Source organism: Tupaia chinensis, unplaced genomic scaffold (assembly GCF_000334495.1).
Source record: "Tupaia chinensis unplaced genomic scaffold, TupChi_1.0 Scaffold143787_1, whole genome shotgun sequence".
Lineage (NCBI taxonomy): Eukaryota > Metazoa > Chordata > Mammalia > Scandentia > Tupaiidae > Tupaia > Tupaia belangeri.
Genome location: NW_006203636.1, coordinates 427,265 through 454,865, shown reverse-complemented (window position 1 = coordinate 454,865; position 27,601 = coordinate 427,265). Strand labels below are relative to the sequence as shown.

Sequence of the window (27,601 nt, the reverse complement as noted above, 5' to 3'; positions counted from 1 at the left end):
CTACTATCAGGGGGAAGAAGGTCTGGTGTTGCACTTAGCAAAATACTTTGCACATGGTTGCTAACAAGCATTTGCTGAGTAACTAAATGAACAAATCTTGTAGAGAAGAAACAAACAAAACATAACTTACCAAGTGTCCAGAAAGGTCTCTGATTTGGTAAATGGGAGAAGAAACCAGGCTTCAATGCATTTGTTATAACAATGTCAAAAAGGTCTGCAAAATCGTCCCTGAAATGCAACAAAATCTTTCTTAAATGTATCTTGAAGAATTACAAAAGTCTAAAAGCTTACTTTTTGCCTATCTGTTTTTTATTGTATCACAGCATTTTCCACCTTTTTAAAAATGGTTAGTTTTTTTGCCAGTGGGTACATGTGCTCTCCAGAGAAGGAGAGAAAAAGAAGAAGAAAACTATTCCCCAGTTGGGCATGGTCTGGTAGCCCCTGACCTTTTTTCCTCCGTTCCAGTTTCCATCAGAATTTTGAGCACATATTTGTCAAGCTACCAGGCCAAGATTTGAACTGTGATTAGCCAGCTGCCCTAACCACTGTACTGTAGAGCCAACCCTATCATTTGCTATCTTTTGATCAACTTTTACATACTTTATGTTTTACTTATATATTTTAAGGTGATTATTACAGTGGGAATTGAGGGCAATTGAATACCAGTCTTCCTAACAAGACCCTGAAGTATGAACGTAACCCCTCAAAACAGCAGCACAGTGACTTCAGGTATAGAACTGGCTTTCTCATGATGGGAATAGTAATGGTGGTAAATTCAGTAGTTCCTATCAGCTACAAATATTTGGGAGCTGTATCTTCAAATCTGGAGAACATAATCCATCTGGATTTATTGCCTTGAAGAGTGATTAGTGTGAATCGACAACCCTTGGAATGGGAAAATATTTTTGTAAATTATGCATCAGATAAGGGACTGATAACCAGAATACACAAGGAACTAAAGAAACTGTTTGGAAAAAAGATAATCAACCCTATTAAAATATGGGAGAAGGATTAAAAAAAAACACTCTCTAAAGATGACATACGAATAGCCAAAAGGCATATGAAAAAACGCTCAACATCCCTCATTGTAAGGGAAATGCAGATCAAAACAATGAGGTACCACCTAACCCCAGTCAGAATGTCTAAGATTAAAAAAACAAAAAGTGATAAGTGTTGGTGGGGGTGTGGTGAAAGGGGAACTCTGTTACACTGCTGGTGAGAATGTAAATTGGTGCAGCCACTGTGGAGAACAATTTGGAGATTCCTCAAAAATCTACGAATAGAACTACCATATGATCCAGCAATCCCACTCCTCGGTATCTACCCAAAGGACAGAAGAATTCTTAATTGGAAAAGTGCTTGTACATTGATGTTTATTGTAGCACTGTTCACGATTGCTAAGACATGAAACCAACCCAAATGCCTCTGTATGCATGAATGGATTGAAAAACTGTGGTACATATACTCTGTGGAATACTATTCAACCATAAAAACCAACAAAACCCGGGCTTTTGACAGAAAGTGGAAGAATATGGAAGATTTACTGCTGAGTGAAGCAAGCCAGACTATGAAGGAGAGATACTGTATGTCCCCACTTAAAATATACCAAGTGTCTGCACTCTATGACTGAAACTGATTGACTAAAAGATATACAAACACAAGAGATGGTTGTGAATGCCAGATGTGGTGTGTGTGGAGGAGTGGGGCCTAGGGAAGGACATTGGGAGGTAGGATACAGAGGCAGAGCATCAACGGAATGGGGAAATGTGGTGCTATCTGTTGAAGATATTTTGATCAATTGGACTGGGAGAAATGCTCACATATTGAAATATTCACTTCATAAGCTAAACAATGTGATTGAATGTATATAAAAATATATAGAAAATTTTTAAAAATTAAAAAAAAGAGTGATTATCAATAGCAACTCAGTGTTACATGGGTCCTACAGAAAGTAGCACTACAGCAAATCAGGTGACATCTTTTGGAAAGTGTTCAAAGCACAAGGATACCTTACTTAAAAACTTTTTAAAAAGGTTGGTTCTTTCTTCCTCAAATGAAAGAGGAAGAGAGAGAGAGAGAGAGACAGACAGACAGACACCCAGCATCCTTGACAGGGTGTTGAGGCTGCAATCTACCGCCAGCCTTCAGACAGCCCTGGATCATGGGCAAATGTGTGCCTGGTGTACTGAGGGAGGGCTCCACGCTTGAAGGGGAAACCTTCTCACACAGGCCTGCCTTATAGAGCCTCATAGCTTACTACTGTGCCACTATCTGGCCCTTGAAAATACTTTATTTTGAAAATCATCTTATATTGTGGCAATTTCTAGATGACAATAACTTTTTAAATCTATATTTAGTATTGTATTAAGGTTTATTTTGGATTGGGACAAGAAAGGTAGTCATTCTTCCTGAGGACTCACTAGCACTTTGGGGAGACAACATTTACCCAACATTCCAGAATATCTTTACAAATCAAAACTGCATTAATAGGAATTAAGATGGAAAGAAAGACTGTGGTTAGCTACTCTAATGAAAAAAGAATAAAAACTTTGGGTGTTTATTCTGAGTCATGGTCCCAGTAGAAGGGCAGCAAATGTCTCTGTAAGAGGCACCTTTCAAGGCATCAGAGACTTCAGCCTTAATCCACTTCAAGGATCTCAAGACTACGCATTATTCAGAAAGCAGAGAATTCACTCATACATTGTAAGTACACCACAGGACAAAACTAAATGTATCTATGCTAAAAGTCATGGAAATCATGAGGCTTGAAAAGTATGTGGTTGATTTCAAAGCTAAACTTGCTCTATACTCATGGCAATCTGGTATTTGCTGAAATTTGAGGAAAAGTTAGGAGAAATCTAACATTTGACTGCAGAACCTTGTTTTTTAACCATGGATATTTTCTACTACTGCCCACAAGAATGACATAAATAAGTATTAACACTTACTTAAACTACTCTGCCTAAATTACTTGGTTTATGCTGTTTAAACATTTCTTTATACCTATAAGGGATAATTGCCTCATTTTTTAAGGTGATGAAATTGAGGCTAGAGAATGTCATAAAACCTGCCCTGGGTCATGTAGTAAGTTGCAGAGCAATATACTGACCTACATCAGTTTTATTTTAAAGTCTACACCTTTGGGAGCAGCAGTAGGCATAATAGCTATGTCGCTGGACTCCCACATAGTCAACAGGATCTGATGGTTTAAACTCATGCCAGGCATGTGCGTGACCAAGATCATGAGGGGAGAATGGAGGAGAAGGGATTGCGGTGTGGCCATCCCTCCCGGGGGGTGATTTCTCGCTTTCTGTCTCTCTGTCTTTTGGGTGAGCGCATGCGCCCTATAGCAAAAAAACTCTCCAATAAATAAATAAATCAATAAATAATAAATAAACTTTACGCCTTTATACTGCCTTCATTTTTCACGAACGTCAGTCCCATCGTTGGTTGTGCTAAATAAATAGTAAAGTACAAATCTTCACACTGAGATGGCTGCAGAGTGGCTGCCCTCCTCGCATCTGCTAGAGAGTGTAATTTACAACTTAGTGTCTTTCATTGATCATCCAAAGCTGAGGCGCCAAATTCATGGGAGGCTGAGGACCTGTGGTCTGTCCACTTTGTAGAAAACTTGAACCCCACACCGTCAGTGAGCCTTTGGCAAACTGGCTCCCAGTAACACTGCTTCACTCAAACCTACTTGGGTGTTTGCTATCAGCAGATATTGAAGTATGTTATGATAAACACACATACAGACTTGTGGAACGGGGTGATGGTGCAGCAGGAACACAACACTCTGCAATGCTGGACCCATATGAAAGATCCTAGGTTTGTATTCTGAGGTCTCCCTGTACACACGTGGTGGGAGCACCTGTGATTTGGGCTGGCTAAGGCTGTGGGTAGATTGCGGTGTGAGAACACTGTTGTGGCTATGCCTCTCTCTCTTCATGGAGAAATAAAAGGTGTCACTCGGCATTATTTACTATAATATGGTCATGGCTGAGCACTTTTTAAAGTTTGTTTTTCACACACACACACACACACACACACACGCACACACACACACAGGCACCCTTGACGGAGTTTCACCACACTGTGATCCTTTTACCCCATTCAGCCAGAATCACAGATATGCTTCCCCTGGTGTGTTCTGGTCAGTCTGGGGTCCGAACCAGGCCTTTTATATGGCTCCAGCATATCTAAGCAACACAATGCATCTAGACAACTGTTGAGCACTTTTAAGAAAACACAGGTATAATTTATTTTCAGTATTTTGTAGGACAATTAAAACAGAATGACTCATTACTTACCCAAGGATGTATTCACTGAGAAGTCTACAGTAATCACTGTGAGAATTGGTAATTAACACAAGAACTTTCCCAGCATTCTTGAGCCGATGAAGCCACTTTTTTACAGATTCTGGACAACTGTGTAAATATCTTCCTGGATTTCTTTTTATTTCTGGAAAATATATTCCACAATTTTCTGGAAAATAAAAATATCAAGATTTCTCTTTTAAAAAGAGACTCAGCATATTCATAAACAAGCTTATGTCTTTCAAAACTAAAACACTAGGTTCAAACAATCTATTAATAGCAATGTTGCCAATACTAACTCTCTCTCACTTTTTAAAGGTTTTGCCTTAGGGTGCATGCGCTTGCCATAAAGAGGCAGAGACAGAGCCAGGGAGACAGAAAGTGAGAATAACCTTCCATGGGGAATGGTTATGTCACCATCTTTTCTCCTGCATTCTCCTCCTGGATCATGGGCATGTGTGTGCATATACCCAGTGTGAGTTTCAAGCCAGGGGGTCTAAAACTCAAACTGCAGTTGGCCATGTGGGAGTCCAGTGACACAACTTCTATGCTATGTGCTGGCCCCACCAACACTAATTCTTTTTAAGAATACTTCACATCTCTTATTTTTAAAATGATGGCTGAGGGTCTGGCAGGTGGCATGGTGGTTAAGGGCACTGGACTTCCACATGGCTGAACTGTGGTTTGAGTCCCGGCCCTGGCAGCTTGCTTTCTCACTTTCCCTGTCTCTCTTTCTCTCTCTCTGTCCCTCCCTCTCTGGTCAAATTAAAATGGATGAATAAATATATAAAGTTAAATAAAAATAATTTTTAAAAAAAGGATTGAAAATGTTAGTTGATATTGTTTAGCTACTCAACAAGAACCGATTAGTATTTAAATAGAGCACAATAAATACAATATTAAAAACACTTTTAAACCAGTAAAAACTTTACTGTATTTGAAATATTAATCATATTCTTATTCTATTTTTATATTGCCATAGGGTACACGTTCTCACCAAAAAGAAAGAGACACAGGGAGAAAGCTCCTCCCTACCCCCTAGGGCATGGTCATGCCATATACCTTCTCCTTCATTTCCCCCATCCTGTTGGGATTTTGGACATGTACACACACACCCAGAATTTTTTCCAAGTTGTTGGAGCCAGCTTTTAAACTGTGTAGTTAGCCACTGGGGATCTGACTTCCTTAACCAGTAAGCTATTAGACAAACCCTGAAATAGCAATTGATTAATATTCTTTCAACCATTCAACAAATATCTGATGAATACAGACAAGAAGCAAATATTCAGATAATGCAACAGGAACACATTTTTGCCATGAAGCAGCCCAAAAACGGACCTGGGCTTCTCAGAGTGACAGGAGTGTTGTTTCAGAAAGGAGCTCATACCAGGTGAGCCAGTGTGTAGTTTCTGAGAAGTGCCGAGATGTCAAATTAAAAAAAAAACAACAAAACAAGCCAGAAAAGGCCAGAAGGCACTGCCATTGAAGCAACTGTTAAAGGGCTTGAATCACTAATCTGGGGCTGCTGGCTCTGCCCCTCTGGGTCTGTAGAGTCTATAGGTTTAGGCCGAGTACCAGGGCAGACAGTGACAATGTCTTCACAGAGTCTGGCCAGACTCCTCAAAGTGCTTGCCTCAGGGAAGCACTTGAAAGTGTGGGTATTAGCAGATAGCTGCAGATTTGGTTAAAATGCCAGCAGATTTATAATTCTAGAAATACAGTTCTCTGGGGACAATATCACTAATAAACACTGGGTTGTCAGAAAAGTCATGACACATTGTTGCATAGAAAAACATGTCATGACTTTTTAGACGACTCCATAGATCAAAGGAAATCTGAGTTCTTACTTCCTTTAACTGTGTGGAAAAGGACATATCCATAGACAAAACAGAGGGTTAAAGAGCTGTACTGAATGACAGAGTCTGCAGTAACCTGATTGGGTCACATCTGTAACTGTCTAGTGTGATGCACTTGAATCAACAGGATGATAGTTACCAAGAATATCAAGATATCAAGACAGGAGTCTATAACTAAAACACACATAGCAATGGTGGTCGGTATTGCTGTCTGCCAGCCTGTTTCTCTCTCTCTCTTTTTTTTTCTTTGTTGGAGAGTACTCTCATTTTGTTTGGGGTTACATCCTCCTCTCAGGAGCTGTGTGCTCAGAGAGGACCTGGATCTCTATAGACATCTATCACACTCATTTCTTTCCCCTGCCAGTAGATTGTTAGGAAGGTGCAGGGGTCCATGCAAAAATCAGTGAGACCTGGGGAGAACTCTGCTGGGAGACGCTGGAGTAATATATACAATCAATAAAAAGATACCCACAGAAGGAGAAGCGCCCCCGCTTCTATTGCAAGAGCTTGCCGTGATGACCAATTCTGTGTAAAACTATAACTACTATCTTCAACACGAAGAACATATTTCCGCTGTGCCAGGGATGGCAAAGGAATGTGGAGCCCTGATGACATCACTGTGTCTGATTAAGTCACTGAACTAACCACCATTGGAAATATCACCAACCTCTGGACTTCCTGTGGTTGTGTGAAATTACTCAGTTCAAAAGTAACTTAAGTTGGGAGGAAATCTATTATTCACAGCCTAGAGCATCTTAAAATAATACATTGTGGGCAACTAATTTCCTGGGAGCTTTCTTCTTCCTCTCCTCTCTCTTTTTAAATATTTAATTAAAAAATTTATTCATTCATTTATTTTAATTTAACAAGAGAGAGTGAGCGAGAGAGAGAAAGTGAGAAAGCAAGACACGAGGTCTAGGACTTGAACCATGGTCGGTCATGTGGGAGTGTCCAGCACCTTAATCAACACACCACCTGCTGGCCCCCCTCCCCTCTCTTTTAATAAATTCCCCACTTTGCTATACTTACTGTGTCTACGAACAAGAACCCGTGTCTCACTGTCAGTGTAAGTAAACAACTTTCTATTTATATCAGAGAAAAGGAGAAGAAAACAGGCCTGGTAAGGGCAGTATTATGTGATCCTTTAAACAATAATGCCAATCTCATTTATACCATATGCATGCTGAAGGTGGAGGAGTACGAACTGGTGGAGAATAATTGCCTTCATTGGAACATTTTTCTTCTTAGCCTTACTACAATTAAATATTCCCCTTATACTAGGTGGGACAATGGATGAGAACATTTGTCCAAAACGACCTAGCACATTGGGAAGACACTCTTGGAAGATGTTGAGGACTCTTTGTTGCACAGAGGTGTTTGTTTGTAATTTTGTAGGAACTCTTAGTATCACAGAAGCTATGTAATGGTCCTTAAAATAGTTAAAACATATGTTCTATTTTTTCAGGGTAGTGAAGGTAGTATAAGAAAAGACCAATGTAGGAACTAAGTAATATTGGGCCGGCTAAGTGTCTCAGTGGTCAAAGCAGACAGAACCACATGCCAACTACAGTTTGAATTCTGGATGCAGTTGCTTGAGAAACAGGTCAGGCATGTGTGTGAGCATGCCCAAAATCTTAAAAAGCGGAAGCAATGGAGGAGAAGGGATTGTGGCATGATCATCTCCTAAGGGGGAAGGATGCTTTCTCCTCTCTCTCTCTCTCTCTCTCTCTCTCTCTCTCTCTCTCTCTCTCTGGTAAGCACGTGTTCTCTACCAGCCCCTGCCTTCCCCCCCCCTCAAAAAAAAGGATAGAGATAATAATAAGACTAAATGGCTAAGAATAGTGTAGTTTAATGCGTAGGTGAGTATCAAAGTAATTTCAGATGCTATCTATATCTCACAGAATTTATTATACCTAAGAGTCACACGGTAGATTATTGAATAACAAAGATTTTATAGCAATAGGAATCTATGGGCAGGATAACAAAAAATTCCCAGTGTGTAGTGCTGAAAACACTCATATACTTCATCTTCTATATTCAGAAAACTTGAGACAAAAGGTTAGTTTTTTTTTCTTAGTTATATGTGTTTAGTGCCATCTAGTGGTCAAAATATAAATTACTATTAAAATGTACTGGTAACATCTCCAAACAAAATATAAAGTGTATACATTTAAATGACATAGTTTAGATTTCTTAGTTTTATTTTAGTTTAGTTTTTAGTAGTTTCTAAAAATTGTATTTGTTTCTTTTGAGAGAGACAGAGAAGCAGAGACTTCCAACAGGATTCCCAAACTGCAATCTCCGTACTGGGCGTGCTCAGGGAGGTCCCGGGATACAAACCCAGGACAGTTCCTCTGTGGGTCCAGTTGTAGCACCACTGTGTCACTGGCTAGCCCCTTATCTAGATTCATTACATTAGCATAATTTAAAACTAATTCAAATGAACACAAACCTAACAGTTTAATCAGAGAATATTACTCTCTGAAGTATTGAAGGGAACATGTCCTAACCGTTTTGTTCATAAACCAGAGTGCAATCAAGAGGCGAACTGTAAAAGACAAGCTCCACACAAGTAATAGCTAAGGATAGATTATGAGTTGCTCTTACCACAAAAGATCACTGATTGTGATGGGAGAAAATACTTTTGTGTACTTTTAACTACAACTCATCAATAGAACAAGAGATAGAACTACGCAAATACACACTTACCTTCTTACTGAAATAAACTGAGCTACTAAACCAAAGGAAAAATGTATGTTAAACATACCACACCACATTATAATTTTCTATTAAATTATTTCCCCAAAGGGACTGTAATCTCTTGGAAGCATAGAATATATCTTTCACCTTTTTGTAGGGCAGGTAGTCAATGTATAAATGCCAAAATTAGTAAGGGGGAAGATATGAAAACATTTATGTTATTAATATTCAAAGTAATAATGATTTGTAACACATAGCCACACTGTGAGTAACAAAATATTATATTAGTCATGTACTGTCAAAGTCATCCCTTCTAAAGTACCTTCCCATTTTTTTGCCCTTACTGAAAATACAATCATATTTAATTTTTTTTTTTTGAGAGAGGTTTTTGCTATAGGGCACGTGCACTCACCAGACAGACAGAGAGAGACAGAGAGACAGAAAGCGAGAAATCACCCCCCAGGGGGGATGGTCACACTGTAATCCCTTCTTCTCCATTCTCCTCTCGGGATCTTGGGCACGCACGCACACACGCCTGGTGTGAGTTTTAAGCCACTGGGTCCGGGATGTGAACCGCAGTCGACTACATGGGAGTCCAGTGACATAGCCGTTACGCTAACTGCTGGTTCCATTTAATTTTATACTATGATTCTGATAGGTTAACACTGACTGGACTGGACAGGGTATCTAGACCTAAGGTGGAAAGGAATGGTCTTGTTTGTTCTTAATTCAAAAAGTAGCCTGTGTTTTCACTTAACCTCTAAAGGAATTCTATTTCAGTGCCATTTTATGTAACTTATTTTCCTGGCCTTTCCACCCCCCTTCTATCCTTAGAGTCTGGTATTTTTGAATCCAGATGGGATTAAAAGTAAACTTTTTAAAAAGCTCTTTCTAAAGAATAAAATTTAGCTCTCCTGTGTTAAAAGTTTGGTTAATATAGAGTCATGAATATAATAGCAAAGTGTTACAATAGTTTGAAATGCACATAAAATGGTCTGCATATCATCAATATGCAGGACTGAGGACCTCTTGTGGCAAAAAAAATCGGTACAACTTGAACATTAAAAATACTTTCTTTTAGTTTAACAGACAATTGTGCCACATCACTCTTTCTATCATCACTGAATAAGTAAGCATTTTTCTAGTTAACTGTATCACCACTATTTGTGATTTGTGGTTCCAGTTTGCAAAGCTGCTGCCTAAGGGGATTAGAGATGCTGGGACGTTAACACCTCCACCATCAGCCTCCATCTAAGGTCTGTGACATTTTCCATTGCAGAATGTAATTTAGAAGAGATTTATATATTTACAACCTTTTCAACTTATATAAGAGCATGCTCTTGAACAGCTAAAATGTTTACCTATGACTTATTTTAATGTACTTTCCATAGAGATGATAAAATTAAGTTTCTGAAAAAAATTCTTGTTCTTGGCTAAAAAATACAGCAATATTTTTTGGAGGATGAAAGAGATAGATTTCTTTTGGTTATTTATAGAGGACAAAGGACAAAATTGAAATTTAATATATCCTGGGTATAGCTCCTATAGAGTTCTTACCTAATATTTGATTTATAAACCAAGAAAACTTGAAAATTTAGATTGAATAAAGTGAAAAAACTCTATATGCCAAATATGATGCTTAGTAAAGGACTCAAAATAAACATATAATTATTGAAAAACATAAAATTTACATTTAAAAATATCTGACTTTTCTCAAAATAAACATATAATTATTGAAAAACATAACATAAAATTTACATTTAAAAATATCTGGCTTTTCTCTCTGTAATTTAATTTACATACCTCTGCCCTATCCCAAAAATTCTGATTTAATTGGTCTGGGCTGGAGTTACAACATTAGTATTTTTTGAATGTTCTCCAAATCATTCTCATGTGCTGCTAGGATTAGGAATTGCTATATTACTCTAAAATATAAGAACTAGGACCTTACTATTATGATTTGCATGTATTGCTCCTGCTTTACTGGAAATGACAGGCTCTCAGAAGACAGGTGCTTCTCAACTAAATTTATGGTATTTTAATTAACTTAATAAATAGCTTTGTACACAACAGGCAATCAATGAATATTAACTGGGGCTGACAAATGTCATTTTGGTTAATGATCTTGAAAATGCTCTTACTTTATACCAATGCAGCATGGTGCTCTAGGTTTTGTTAAATATTCTAACTCTAGAATGACAAATTTCATATCTATAACTGGAGAATTCCTGGAAAAAAAAGGATAACATGGAATCCTTTCAGACAAAAATGATTCAAACAGGGGTCCAGCCAGTGGCATGGTGGTTGAGGGTGTTGGACTCCCACATAGTTGACTGAAAGTTCAAGTCCCGGACCTGGAATCTTGCATTCTCACTTTTCCTTTCTTTCTCTCTCACTCTGTTCCTCTCTGGTCAAATTAAAATATAAAGATAAACAAAAAAAAAAATTCTTTGAAAACAAGAGAAAAATTATTCAAGGAGTTCAAATGTGCATAGACCAGTTAGACTCCTTTATCTCTCCAAAACTGTCAATCTGGTAAACCTTGGAAGAATTGCAGTCTATAAATATATTTTTTTGTCATGAATGTTTAAAAATTTTGAAGTTTAGTTTCTTTGGACAGAATTACAGATGTTCTCTACTATCCCATATTGTGTTATACTTAACCTAGTTAACTCCTTTAGCATCCGAGTTTACAACCTATGTTTTCTCTTATGATGCTAGAAAGAGTCATTCCAAAGAAACCAAAGGGAAGAAATATTTAACAGGCAAAAGAATGTAAATTCTCTGTTGACAAAACAAACAAACCCCCCAAAACAAAACAACTGTAATTTTGGGTTTATGAAAATTAAACTTAGGGGCCAGGTGGTGTGGAGGTTAAGGTAGCTGGATCTCACATGGCTGACTGAGTGGTTCAAGTCCTGGGCCCAGCAACTTGAAAATTATGCCAGGTGCTGTGTGTGCATGCCCAGAATCCAGAGAGGAGAATGGAGAAGGGATTGTTGCATGGACATCCCCTCTCAGGGGTGATTTCTCACTTTCCGTCTTTCTTTCTCTCCTTTTTCTGTGGGAACACACACCCTATAGCAAAAATAAAAATATATTGAAAAATGAAAATAGAGGACCAGCAGGTGGCATAGTGGTTAAGGCACTGGACACTCATTCCCACATGGTTGACCAGTGCTTGAGTCCCAGACTTGGTGGCTTGCTTTTTCACTTTCCATCTCTCTCTTTCTCTCTCTTTCTGTGTCTCCCTCTAGCCAAATTTAAAACAATGAATGAATAAATAAAACTAAATAATTCCTTTTTAAAGAAAAGTAAAAATAAAATAAATAAATAAAAAAGAACCTACTATCTGCTTTCTGATATACTTAGTGGACAGATGCTATATTCCTATAGAAAAATACTGTAAATATGGAGACAGGTTTTTGTTTGTTTTTTAATTGTCAGAGGGTGTGTGTGTTTGCCAGAAAGAGAGAAAGAGAGAGAGAGAGAGAGAGAGAGAGAGAGGAAATCATGGCCAAACTGCAATCTCTTCCCCATTTCTCCATCCTGTTGGGATTTTGAGCACACACATGCACCCAGCATGGTTTTCAAGCTGTAGGCCACCAGGGCTGGGATTCAAACTGTGTGGTCAGCCATGTGGGATCCAGTTCTCTTAAGCTCTCCTTTTACAGTAAAGTTTGTTTATTTATCTTTTGCATGAGTGAGACAGAGAGAGAGAGAGAGAGAGAGAGAGAGAGAGAGAGAGAGAGAAAGAGTGCCAGCACCTCCCATAGGGTCTTCACTCAGCACTCTAACACCAGTCTCACCAAGTCCTGGATCATGGGCATGTGTGTACCCTGTGTGCTCAGGGAGATCTCTACATATGAACCAGAGCCCACATGGACCAGTCTTGCAGAGCATCACATTTTACCACTGTGCCACTGTCAGGCTTCTGGAGAGAGTTTTAAAAGGCCTGCCAGTGTTATTCAAAACAAAGTCCATTGATGAGGACACTGACAGCTGGGAGGTACAGGAAATACACACACAATCAGTAACAGAATCGCACACAATAGCAGCTGAGCAGGCACTAAGGTCAGCAAGGTGTCTCAAAGAGGTAACATCTCATAGGGACAGATGTAATTTTATCTAGTTGAAACTCTGTCACACAAGTATCACAGTGGATGAGCTGCTGCTTTTTGGAAGCTTAAAAACCCAGAGCCCACAGTCAGTTCAGGCTGTACAGTATAGGCAAAGTGCAATTAAAACACTTGGGGGCCATGGTTTACAATTTACAATGGTTTACATCTATGTACTGTTGACATTGCTCTGTTTTGGGAAAAGTATTTGTCATATAGAAAGTTGGATAAGAAGTGCATGTCCCTTTCAGAACACTAGATTTATCTAGGTGCTCCTTGCTAGCCAACTAGGTGATTAGATCACAGAGCTCAGCACTAACAGAAGAATTCAACTAGGGATGTCACTTTTCAAGAGGGAGTGTGTCCAGAGAATGACCATGTCAACACACGGGCATGGACACCGTACTAAAGACCTCTTCTGATAGGAGAAAGCTTGTGCTGGCAATGGGGATGAAGAGAAGGGAAAGACTATGAATGGAAAATTCAAATGCAAGAACACAGGTAATGCTAAGGGAGACAGGGTTGGTTTCTGTCCCTCCTAGACAGGAAGTATATGGGACAGTACTGCGGACAGTATGTGATGCCAGAGAGACAGCAAGGAGAGACAGTATAAGTATGTGATGCCAGAATGTGTGCTTCTCAAACCTTGTAGCCAACAGCTATGTTCCTATGACCCACCCTAGAGACTTCTGGGGTGCCCCAGAGGTTCATACTCAGCTAGTCAAGCAGTCACAAACCTAAGAAATAGGTGGCTTTGATGGACCATTTTACTCTTCGGATTGCCTGGGTCTATGCCTTCATGGCGATGTCTAGCCAGATAACTCTTCAGTCGCAACCAACACTCATTTCTCCAATGTTTCTCCTCCTCTAACAAGTGTCTTTGTTTCATGAATATGACCTTCTGAAACCAGGATTCTGTAGAGTAGTGGCTCTCAAACTTAAGGGTAAATCAGAATCACCTAGAAAGCTTGTAACATTCCCAGAGTTTCTGATTCAATATATCTGGGGTGGATCCTGAAAATGTGCATTTCTAATCATTTCCCAGATTGTCTAACAGTCTAAAGATCACACTTTGAGAATTACTTGCAATAGAATAGCCTTATGAAACCAGATAGCTTTTTCAAGAATCTTTTATTTCTCCCAGAAGAACTTGATCCTTACTATTTTGGCTAGAAGTGAGAAATCAGATTATTGTGTATATTTAATATTATCTGATAAAACTTCTTAAAACTGTGTTTTATGTTAAATGGATCTAAACCAATAAGGTTGAAGTCAAAACATTTTAAATTTATTTTATAGCAGGACATATGTGAGGGTGAAGATCTGATGGACTATTTTTCACTGTACTTTTTTCTATTAGTTTTCACTTCTCAGCCACCAGAGCAGTAATTTTCTAGGTAAATTAGAAACAGCCCAGGCTTTGGAGTGAGACTGGGCTAAAGATATCATAAATCTCAGGTTTGTCACTTATATGTCAATTGTGTGATTTTTGAGAAAGTCATTTAACTTTTTGATTCTTAAAATTTTCATAAAATTTATAAAATTTTTTTAAATGACAGATAAGAAGTTGAGTAATGTGGATAAAGCTCATCTCATAGTGGCCAGAACAAAACCCCAAATAATGGCTCCTTTCTATCCCTTCCACTTATCTCAATACTACACACACTCTCTGATCGTTTTGCAGGGAGCCTGCCACTACAGATGAAATAGCCAGGATCCTGTGCCTGTTACTTTAAAACCAAAGTTAATATTGGCTCATATCTATAGCATAGTGGCTAAGTTCTATACACAGAAAGCCAATACTACAGGGCCAATGGTTTGAATCCCAACCCTAGAGGCTTGAAAAACATACCAACATACAGATGTATGGGCATGCATGCTTTAAATCCTGAGAGGATGGGGAAATGGAGGAACAAGGATTACAGTGTGACCATGCCCTGTTGTGGGTTGTCTTTTATTATTATTTTTCTCTCTCACTCTGGTAAGCACATCTGCTCTCTTAGAATTAAAAAAAAAAAAAGTTGGTGTGATGGCTATGTCACTGGACTTCTATGTAGTCGACCGCAGTTCAAGTCCCAGACCTGGTGGCTTAAACTCATGCCGGGCGCGTGTGCATGTGTGCCCAAGATCCTAAGAGGAGAATTGATTGTGGTGTTGCCATCCCTCCCCGGGGGGGTGGGTGGGTGGGCAATCCCTTCTCCTCCATTCTCCTCTCAGGATCTTGGGCATGCATGCACACTGGCGTGAGTTTAAGCCACTGGGTCCGGGACTCGAACCGCGGTTGATTACATGGGAATCCAGCGACATAGCCATTACGCTAACTGCTGGTCCCATCGCTTTCTGTCTCTCTCTGTCTTTCTGGTGAGCATATGTGCCCTATAGCAAGAACTTCTCAAAAAAAAAAAAAAAAGAAAAAGAAAGAAAGAAAGAAAGAAAGAAAGAAAGAAAGAAAGAAAGGAAGGAAGGAAGGAAGGAAGAAAATTAACAAAAGAAGTATAATCAGTCTGGGACCATCAAGTAGTGAGGAGTGAGTAGAAGGACAACTTGTGTGGGTGCTCCAACTGCCACGCCCCGCTGTGCACCAGGCTAATAACTTCAACTGCGAGACATGTGAGGGAGCTCCCTTGGACTGACAGCCAGTCAAGCTTCAGGGGACCGCAGCCTTAGCTGACACTTGACTGCAACCACAGAAGAGAACTAAAGGAGAAGCAGCCAATTGAATCATAAGTGACAGTAATAAATTCTAGTTTTAAGCTAGTAAATTTTATAGTGGTTTCCTATGGAGCAATAGATAACCGAAACAGGATGCTTTGGAACAATGTCACAATTTCAATGATCCCTATGCAATTCAAGATATGTTAAGACAATATTTCACAAATGCTTCTAGAAAAAGTGGAAATAAAAGTTAGTGGGCTCTAAATTCCTTTTCTTTACCCTCTCACCCAAAACACAGGTTTCTATCGTATCTAACTTTATTAAATGTAAATACATGTACAGCGTAGGTCAGCATAAACCTTTTGAACAGTTTAAAGAAAACCCAAACTAACAAATATTTAAGGCAAATTCTACATAATAGTTCTGATTTCTCACCTATTGGAAATATGAGATACTTAGGAAATAATAACCAATTGCTCAACTATGCAGTGCGATGGCAATAAAAAATTAATCTCCTGAGATGTTTGCTTGTTTTCCTCAGCCCCCATTAAATCTCAACTCAAAAACTTTGGATGCATCTTCAAAATTAGAATAGTCTTCAAAGAAACAGGTATTTTAAAGATCAGATTTTATCATAAGGGTGCACTGTTTCCTTAATTACTTTAATTCAAACATCCTCAGTGTCTTTAAGAATGATCTCTTATAATTTCATAAAGCCAAGACAAGAGTATGCAGAGCTATATCTCACTTAGAAGAACTCCATTTTGGAATGCACATGACTGCATTTATTCGATGTCTGGCTGCACCGTGTATTACAGAAACAGGACACGGCTCGCAGGTCTGTTCCACATCTATACCCAGCACACACGGAATGGGTAAGCGGCAATTTTAATGAGGCCTTGCTCTGTTTTCGCCACACTTTGCCTCCTAAATCTGTACACATCAGGTGTATCCTTTACATGTTGCAAAATACCACCCAGCCAGTCACTCCACATTAACCAAAGAAAGAAAAAGGAGGGAGAAGAGAACATAGTAAAGTTTCAAATCAGTGAAATTTTAATTCAGATCTTTGTTTAGACAGTTATTAAATTTGTAATTAATTTGATATAAAATTTGAAATAAAATTGATAAAAAAGAAAAAATACTAGACATATTTAAACGTTTCAGAAGAAAATTACAGTGCACTTATTACTAGATTTTAACTTTGTCCATGTCTGTTTTTGTGTTCTTAGTATCTACCTACTGTTTGAACAGAATCCTAACCTTTTTTCTGGCTTTAAGTCTTAAGCAAGTTTTTCTTAATATTTTAAAATGTTTATTTATTAATGCTAAAGTGGGTTTTATTGAAATTGAAAAAATACATTAGCAATAATAGCTATTTAATGACCGTAGTACATTATATAGCCTTGGCTAGGTGCTACTTTATAGTATGTTCATTCTACTCACTGAGTTTTATGCCTAAAATCAGACATGTGTTCACAGATACGTATATATCTGCTGCACTTGCTGTTTAAAGTATTTAGATTAATTAAAACCTTTTGTTAATCAATAAAATGCAAAAATAATAATAACCATGGAAAGCAACTGTAGATACCAGAGGCAATGTGGGAGGAGGGTGGGAAGTGGCCGAGGGTAAGAGGGAGGGAATCGGGGGGGGGGGCAAAATACATAAGAAACAAGAAATGGAACATTATTTGTTGTCAAAACATGTATGGTAATTCCTTGATTGAGGCAATATACAATGTATTCTGGATGGGAAAACTCATTTTTGAATGCTGTAATAATGTACAGTGAATGAATGTAAAATAAATAAATTTAAAATAAAAAAAAATAGTAGAATCAAATAGTTTCTTCTTGATATAATAAACACAGATACATAGGGTTTGTGCATAATGCACTGCAGCATCCCTTGCTTGAGAAATCATTATCATCTTTAATGCCCTTAACCTGAAGTCTGTACATGGGCCCACTGCGTGAATGAAAGCTCACTTCTGCACAACATTGTGTTCATCTGTGGGTTCGTGTGTATTGGGAGGGGAAAAGGGGGAGAAGTGGAGCAAGAACAGACCCTTTGGCTCTCATCAGATTCCTGGGACTAGGGACAATTAGACCCATGAGGTTAAGAACCATAAATTTAGATTCTCTTAGATTAAGACAGTGCAGTTAAAAAAAAGCATTCTAATATTCTACCTTTTGTCATTGTCAAAAAATATTTACTGAAATGTCTCAGAAAAAGATTATGATAAGTGGTACAGGATTTTGTTTTGTTTTGTAATAGGGCAGTGCGCTTGCAGGAGAGACAGAGAGGCAAAGTGAAAAGCACCCCCTAGGGGGATGGTCATGCTTCAATCTTTTTTTCCATTCTCCTCTTGGGATTTTGGGCACACAGATACATGTGCCTGGCATGCTTCTCAAACTGCCAGGTCCAGACCTCAAACTGCATAGTTGGCCATGTGGGATTCAGCTGCTTTAACCACTATACCACTGGCTGGCCTGGTATACAACAATTTTTACAAATAAATGTAATTCCTGGACGCTTTTTTTTTTTCTTTTTGCATATATACATTCTTTTTTTTCTTCTTTTTTTTGGGAGAGGTTTTTGCTATATGGCGTGTGCACTTGCCAGAAAGACAGAGAGAGACAGAGAGACAGAAAGCAAGAAATCACGAGCCACCCTCCACTGCCAAGGCCAGACCCCGGTAACCCCCAGGAGTGATGGCCACGCCGCAATCCCTTCTCCATTCTGCTCTGGGGATCTTAGGCATGCATGCACACGTGCCTAGCGTGAGTTTAAGCCACTGGGTCCGGGACTTGAATCGCAGTCAACCACATGGGAGTCCAGCAACATAGCCATTACGCTATCTGCTGGTCCCACATGTATACCTTCTAAATCCAATAAATTTACACTTATTTAGGATGGTTAAATGATGACTGCTCTAGTTAATTTAATTTGTAGGTTAATTGCGAATTACCAAATACACAACTAAAAAACATCCATAAATATCAAAGAAATACTCTTAACATTGAAATGATAACTGAAAATAATAATATTTTAAAAGAAATCAAATGATTGATTTTTGGGACCACCAGATGGCATAATGGTTACATTGCTGGACTCCCACGCAGTCAACTATGGTTTCAATCCCAGACCTGGTGGCGTAAACTCACTTTGGACGCATGTGCGTGCGTCCCAAGGTCCCAAGAGGAGAATGGAGGAGAAGGGATTGTAGTGTGGCCATCTTCCCTAGGAGGTGATTTCTTGCTTTCTGTCTCTGTCTCTCTAGCAAGTGCATGTGCCCTATAGCAAAAAATCTCTAAAAAAAATATTGATTTTCTTACAAAATATGATATACTCTTGCTGGGGAAAATTCATTGTTTTAAGTTTTCTACTGCTACATAAGAACCCACTCAAACATGATGGCGTAAAATAACAGTGTATGTGGGGAAGCAGGTGGTGTGGTGGCGAAGTCACTGGATTTTCACATGACTGTCCAAAATTTAAGTCCTAGACCTAGTGGCTTAAAAATTACACTGGGAGTGTGTGTTTTCATGCCCAAAATCTCAGCAAGAGAATGGAGGAGAAGGAACTGTGGCATGGCCATCCTCCCAGGGGATAATTTCTCACGTTCCCTCTCTGTTTCTCTCCAGTGAGCACAAGCATCCTATAACAAAAACCTAAGAAACAGTGTATTAGCATCTCTCATGGTTTGGAAGGTGAACTGAGCTCAGTTGGGACATTCTCACTTGAAGTGGTTCTCATCAGCTGTCACTAGGTCTGAATCATCTAAGGATTTATCTACTCACTATTGGGCATGTGTGCTGTGATGGCTGGAACAGTGGGTGCTCGTGAAACTTCTCTCCACCTAGCTAGCTTGGGCTTCCCCATAGCATGTGGGTCTCAGACTAGTCAGACTTCTTAAAGGACAGCATGTTTCCCTCACAGTGAGTGTTCCCAGACAAGCAAACATTGCAAAATTTCTAATAAACTAGCTTTGAAAGTCTTCTATGTCACTTTTGCTAAAATTGCCTGGAGATTCAAAGCCACCTCATTTTCAAAGAGAAACAAACAAACAAACAAACAAACATCCTGAAACCTGAGAGGCATAATTTATTAGGAGGGTATCTTTGCAGGTTAGCTACCAAATATACTAGATTTTCCAGGTGATTGCTGATAGTAGTTTTCTTTCTTTCTTTTTAAAAAGACTTTTGTCATAGGACATACATGCTTGCCAGAGAGGGAGAAATAGGGAGACAGAGAAAGGGAGAGTAAGAAACTCTCACTGGGGGGGATGGCCATACCACAATTCCTTCTCCATTCTCTTCTCAGGATTTGGGGCATGCACGCGCGCGCTCAGGCCCCCCCCTCCCACAAACACACACACACACACACACACACACACACACACACTCCTGGCGTGATTTTCAAGCCTATGGGTCTGGGACTCAAAGTATCTCTGACCAGTCTAGTACCTTAACCACCGCGCCATCTGCTGGCCTCGCCAGTATGTTTTCTATTCATATCTAACTCTATGAGAATTTTAAGCATACCATACAGACTTATATTAACTTGTGTTTTTTGTTTAGCATCATATTTGAGGAATTTATGATATTAACATTTATTTCAAACATTTTGATAGCTTTAATTTAATATAAAATTTTATAAATGAATTATTTATAATAATCCTTATAATAACGACTGGTACACTTCAGGTGTTTATTTTTGCTTGACACAATTTTAAGACTTTTCTAATTATGAATGTACTTAGTCCGTATAACAACGGCATGAAGGAATACCTTATTGCAACTGAGGGAACTGAGATAATGAGGCTAAGGAACTTGTCCAAAGTCACACAGCAAAACTATGGCAGAAACAGGATTTGAATGAGTCAGGCTGCTCCAAACACTTATGTAATGCTATCCCCCTAGGGACAAGGCCATTTGGGGACTATATAGTCACTGCAAAATCACTATAAATTTCTTCATTTTTTTTTTACTTTTAGTTTTTTGCCATAAGGCCCATATACCCACCAAAGAGGGAAAATGAGAAATCACCACGCCCCAGGGAGATGTTCACACTGTAATACTTTCTCCTCCATTCTCCACTCGGGATTTTGGCCATGTGCACATGTTCCCGGCATGATTTTCAAGCCACTGGGTCTGGTATTCAAATTTGGTTGGTCATGAGGGAATCTAGTGCCTTAACCACCATGCTTACCTGCTGGCCCCAATAAATCCTTTCATTTTTAAGTAAGGTGCATTATTACATAGTATTATAGTTCAAGGGTTTTGGAGTTGATTAGAATTTGAATACATGAGAGTTTGGAATTTGAGTTAATTTAGATAAATATAATTAGATTTCTGAAGAGTAAAAAAAAACAATCCTTATCAGTATGCAACTAAGTAAAGTCACAGCTTCTAGAATTGAAAGGAGCTTACAATTTGTCTCCTTCAACCTTGTCATGTTAAAGATGATTAAGTGATTGGGCCAACAAGTGGCATGGTGGTTAGAGTGGCTGATTCCACATGGCTGACTGTGCAGTCAAGTCCTAGGACATAGTGACTGAGAAGCACACCGAGCACATGTGCATGAATTCCCAAATTTCCAGAAGAAATGGATGAGACGGGAATGCAATGAGACCCAGTCTGTGTAGGAGAGTGCTTTCTCTGTCTCTCACCAATGAGCACACACATCCTCTAGCAAATTCATATATATGATTAAGTAGTAACCACAAACTTTACTCAAAACTACAGTTAGTTACAAATCTAGGAATGGAACAGCATGCTCAAGAATCCCAGTCCATTAAACCTCATCATTCACATGCCTGTCAATATGTTTTAGATGTAACTTATCTGGTTATCATTTTCTGTTAGAGAAAAACAAACTTCTGTCTATAAGAACCAGCAGTCAAATGCTTTACATGGCACAGCTGTTTATCTCTGTAATTACTGAATAATAATTATATAATTCAGTTCTACTTTTCTTTAGGATTTCCAAAGTTCTTTATAATCACTGATCTGATGTCATTTATGCTATGATCTGGAAACGGAAACCTTATATGAGATAGGAAAGCACACACACACACACACACACACACACACATAAATGTCTTAAATTTGGGAATAAATATTATCTTCCTTCCTGGAATACAGTACCCTCCCTCTGCTGCTCAGTAAACTTCTGCAGGTGGTAGTGTGTTATTCTGCAGTGCTGGAAGCCACATGGTTGATTATGGGTGCAGATTTGGATCCTTTGTTTTCTTGAAACATGTGGGCACATTTGTGCCTAAGTCCTGACTGGCTGGATGGCTGGGGGAAGAGAAACACTGCAAGACAAGACCTTGTCAAAGATGCTTATCCCCTTCCCCCTCTCTTTCATTAAATAAATGAAATAAGCTAAAACAAACAAACGAAAAACAAACAAACAAACAAACCAAAAACAACAAAAAATCATTTGGAAAGCTATAAGACCATTTGAGGAAAGTACAAGAGATATATTTCAAGATATTGAAAGAATAAAATAGAGCTCTTAAAAATAGAGCTTCTATATGATCCATTAATCATACTTTTGAGTATTGACCCAAAGGACAGGAAACCACTCTGTCAAAGAGATACTTGGACATCCATGTTTATAGCAGCATTTAATAAGGACCCTAAGAAATAGGCAACAATACCAAAAATAGAGAAGCGGGATTACACCAAGCTAAAAAGAAACTGCACAGCAAAAGAAAAACTAAAGAGACAAACTATAGAATGTGAGAAAACATTTGCAAACCTATTTCAGATAAAGACTGATATCAGAATATATATGGGGCTGGCAGGTGGCATGGTGGTTAAGTTGGCTGAATTCCCATGTGGTTGACCATGGTTCGAGTCCCAGACCTGGCAGCTTGCTTTCTCACTTTCCTTCTCTCTCTCTGTCTCTCTCTGGTCAACTTCAATACAATACAATACAGTACAATACAATAATGACAATGAATAAAATTAAATAAATAATTATTTTTTTAAAAAAGTAAATGTGGATCTGAACAGACAACTCCCAAAGGAAAGGAAAAGTAGCATATAACAAATATCCAATACCTCCTTTCATAAAAGAAATACAAATCAAAACCACAATGAGGTATAACCTAACCAGAATCTGAATGACTAATCAAGAAAACAAAGAATAACTCCTTTTGGCAAGATTTGGAGTAAAGACAACTCTTGTGCACTGTTGGTGAAAATGTAAATTAGTACAGTCACTATGAAAAACAGCATGGAGGTCCCTCAATTATCTAAAAATAAACTTCTATATGACCCATTAACCATACTTTAGTGTATTTACCCAAAGGACAGGAAATCACTCTGCCAGAGAGACACTTACACATCCATCTTTATTGTGGCATTATTCACAATAACTAAGACATGAAATCAACCAAAGTGCCCAACAACTGATGAATAGACTAAGAGTATATGGCATGCAGTCAGAGACTGATGTGGGTGCTGGACTCCCACATGGTCATCTGTGGTTCAAGTCCCAGACCTGGCAGCTTCCTTTCTTGCTTTCCCTCTCGTTCTCTCTTTCTCTGCCCCTTTCTGGTCAAATTAAAATAAATAAATAAATAAAGTTAAAAAATAATTCTTTTAAAAACAGAGTATATGGCACATATGCACAGTGGAATACTACTCAACCTTATGGAACAACAATATCTTGTCATTTGACACAAAGCTGATGAATCTAGAAGATAGGACATTAAATGAAGTAAGACAGGATATGAAAGGCAAATACTACATGTCCCCACTTAACATATACCAAATGTCTGCATTCTATGGCAGAAATTGAAGGACTTGATAGCACCAAATCAGTGAGAATAATGGTTGTCACCAGAACCTATATGGGGAATAGGGGGTGAGGGAGTTTGGGGGAAAATGATTACAGACACAAGAATGTATGAAAACAAAATTAAATAAGTAATGGAATGGTGTGCACCATAGCAAAGTGAAAAGTATCATTGACAATTTAACCCATACTTCCAAAAAAATGTAGAACTATTATCTAATGTGTACAATATAATGTTCAATAGGATGAATATTTCTGTAGCTGCAATTTGATCATCAAACCCATATGCATACTATGAAAAACCATATTGTACCCAACAAAAAAATCAATTAATTAAAAAAAGAAAAAGAAGTTAGTTCCAGGGACAACCTTTCATGTTGTTTCTTTACATAAATAAATGGCTCATGGAAAAAAAGTCATTTTGCATAAAACCAAATTTCTTTTCTCTTTCCTTCTTTTCCTTTTCTTTTTTGGAGAGGTTTTTTTTGCTCTAGGGCACCTGTGCTTGCCAGAAAGACAGAGAGAGAGAGAGACAGAAAGCAAGAAATCTACCCCCACCCACCAGTGGGGTGACCACACTGCAATCCCTTCTCCTCCATTCTCCTCTCTGTATCTTGGGTATGCACCCACATGTGCCCAGCATGAGTTTAGGTCACCGGGTCTGGGACGCAAACTGTGGTTGACTACATGAGAGTCCAGCGACGTAGCCATTACACCAACTGCTGGTTCCTAAAATCAAATTTCTAAAAATGATACAAAATACCTTTGGTATCTTTTCACCACAGTGGGTCCTCAGGCATGATGTAATTGCCCTTCAATTATTTTTTGGCCTGCATTCTTTAAGAGTATATTCTATGAGCCAGAGTCTCTTCCTGCCATTATCTTCTTAAAAACAAATCTAAATCCACTTTTGCTATTGCATTTATGATTCCGGTATTCTTCATTTTTATTCTCTAAACAGAATGTTTCAGGTTCACTTGGTTTGCTTCTTAGAGCAATAGCAGGGGCCACAGCTAGACACCATGAGCCCAGGGCTGAAAGCTAACAGCTGGCAATATTTTCTCTTGTTAATGTCAGAGGAAACAGAAAGTTCCAAAAAATGCACATGATGACATCACCAGGAAGAAATAAAGCTTGTAGTTTTGATGAATCAATGTCCTATTCCTAAAGATTCTTACACATTTGCTGCACAAAAAACAGGAATCTTTTCCTTTGAATATACTGCGAATTAAAGGTGGCTCCACGTACAACTTGGGTGGGACAGGTTTAGGGACTAGCTTCAAAGACATACATTGTAGGTTTCATCTGAGGATTTATTTTGTTTTATTTATTTCTTCCATGAGAGAGAGAGAAAGAGTGCTAGAGGTGCCGCGCACTCGCAACAGAGTCTTCATGCTGTGGTTTATTCCCAGTCTCAGCCATTAAGGATCATGGGCATGCTTGTGCTCCATGTACTCAGGGAGGTTCCAGGTCAAGAACCTAGGACCTTCCCATGTGGGTTCAGCTGTGTTACCACTGCACCACCACCTAGTCCCTCAAATAGTTTTCACATGTATTTGCCAGGCACCATGCCATCTTGAAAGGTTTTATTCACCAGAAGTCAGTACCACTGATGATCCTGATGTGAAATCTTCCACTTCCTCTAGAAGAGAGAGGCTGGAAAAAATTAGGAGAGCTACAATGGGATACCTCAAAGCAAAGCAGGCTCAGAGATGTGCCAATACTTATTCCTTTTTCAAAAATGTTATAGTTGACTTCTTTAGCTTTGAGGCACAAAAAGATCAGGAAAAAAACAGGAACAAAGGATTCCTAAGTTAGACATTAGAGTTCATTTACTGTAAATATCTTAAGGACACTTACCTCCTACTGAGGACTCAAGTACACAATTATTTAACAAGCACAAGACCTGTAACAGAACTTTCACTGTGTTTCTTCTAACCAATTTTCCTCTCGTAGAATCTGGCCTAACAGAGGCCTCGACAGCATTTTAGTGTGTAAACATCATGCTAAATTCAACGGAACATAAATAACTAACATCGATCGAATCCTCATTCTACCATGATCAGTTATGAGGCACAGACAAAGCCTAGAGGCACAGCTGACCTCAGCCTTCTTTTCTTTTAGAAGTTATTTATTCATTTCTTTCATGTAAAACAAAGAGTGAGACAAACAGACAGCACCCCAATAAGGCTTTGATGCTGTGATCCACCTCCAGCCTCAGTCAACCCCAGATCAATGGTGCACATGTGCCTGGCACACTCAGGGAAGTCTTCAGATGCAAACTTGAAACCTTCCTAAGTGGGTTCACCTTACAGTGTCGTGTTTTATCACTCGACCACTTTCTAGCTCCTGTCTTAAGCCTTTCTTTTTTTTTTCTTTAAGAGAGATTTTTGCTGTAGAGCTTGTGCACTCACTGGAGAGACAGAAAGCAAGAAATCACCCCTCAGGGACGACTATACCACAATTCCTTCTCCATTCTGCTCCTGGGGTTTTGAGTATGCAAGCACACACACTCGGTCTGAGATTTAAGCCACCAGGTCTGGGATTCAAACTGAGGTTGACCACGTGGGAGTCCAGTGATGCAACCATTATGCCATCTATTGTTCACTGTCCCAAGTCTTAATGCTGAAGATAGCTGTGGGGCCTCTGTAAGGGGTGGGCAGAGTTGCATGTAGAACACACAGCTGGAACCTCGCAGGAGGGACCCAAAAGTGAATAATGACTGGAGATGGCTGGTTGCTAGGCAGGGCACTTTAACCATCTCTCTCCTCTGGCTTAACTCCTTTCACCTCCCTCATGTTGACTCCTTCCAATCTAACTAGTACATCGAATTTATATATTGTGGGGAACCAGCAGTTAGCGTAATGGCTATATCGCTGGACTTCCACATAGTCAACCGCGGTTCACATCCCTGACCCGGTGGCTTAAAACTCATGCCGGGCGCGTGTGCGTGCATGCCCAAGATCCAGAGAGGAGAATGGAGGAGAAGGGATTGCGGTGTGATCATCCCCCCTTGGTGGTGATTTCTCGCTTTCTGTCTCTATGTCTCTCTGTCTGTCTGGCGAGCGCATGTGCTCTATAGTGAAAATCTCTCAAAAAAATTTATATATTGTGGTATTTTTCTGAACCACAAACATTAACATAACATTCATATGTATTTTTAGATACTTAAATATGGAAGACTTTTTATATCAAAAATCAAATAAAAATGCTTTGTTACCATGAAAATTCTAAAAAATAAGGTTATAAACTCAATTTTCACATGCACCATATATGTCAATCTATATTATTATTAAAGATTTTAAAAGAAAGATATTTTCTATTTACTGCCCTCAGGACATGTTAAGTCTAGAATAAAAAACAAATCTTTAACTTCTGTTACTGTTTCCTCCGATGATGCTAATAGGAACTGTAGGTAGTTTTTTTTTTTCACTAGTATTTGAAACACACCATCCATTTATTGAGTGCCCACTAGGGGCCAGGTACTATGCCAGCACTGAGGACACCAAGATGACATGTGGTTCCTACCTGCAAGAAGTTCTCATCCTTAAGGGTCCAAAACAAGCAACTGAAATACAGTTTGAATTATGCCAGGTTGGGCAGATGACCAATGTGCCGTGACTGCTGTAGGGATTGCTGTGTGGCCATCCCCCCTGGGGGATGATTTCTTGCTTCCGTCTCTCTGTCTTTCTGGTGAGCACACATGCCCTATAGCAAAAAAAAACCCAAAAAACAAACAAAAAAAAAACCTCTCCAAAAATAAAATAAAATAAAATGACTTTTTCTTCTTCTGACAGTTAAGGTAAGAATTCAAGAAGAGGTAAGATTTTGATTGGGCCTTGGTCATGGAGAAACCCGTTAGCAGGCTGTGAAGAAACCCAGCCAAGAGAATGCCAGAAGGTAGAGAGTGAACTTCAAGGGCGATCTGTGAGTCTAGGTAAGAGCAAATGGAAGCGTGGTGTTCTTATTGCCTGGACAAATGGGCATATTGGTTCCTACTGCAACACCTCTGCTCAAACTGTTTGCTGTTCAACTCATCCCACAGTCGACTTGGGACTGTTATCCCCAAACCAGTTTCTTCTCTGCTTTTCTAAATGCAACTCTGCTTTAAAGGGTCAGCTTAATTCCCAAATTTTCTAG

General features: G+C 39.0%; 1 protein-coding gene across 2 annotated transcripts in view; it reads right to left on the bottom strand.

The window, feature by feature from the left end:
• NT5DC1 (5'-nucleotidase domain containing 1) overlaps positions 1 to 27,601 on the bottom strand; it is a 158,497-nt gene that overhangs the window by 19,720 nt on the left and 111,176 nt on the right. For both annotated transcript variants that reach the window (XM_014582753.2, XM_027766912.1), the window contains exons 7-8: positions 4,311 to 4,485; positions 131 to 228 (exon numbers count right to left, since the gene is read on the bottom strand). In XM_014582753.2, coding sequence (XP_014438239.1) covers positions 131 to 228; positions 4,311 to 4,485 — 273 coding nt within the window. The remainder of the gene's footprint in view (positions 1 to 130; positions 229 to 4,310; positions 4,486 to 27,601) is intronic.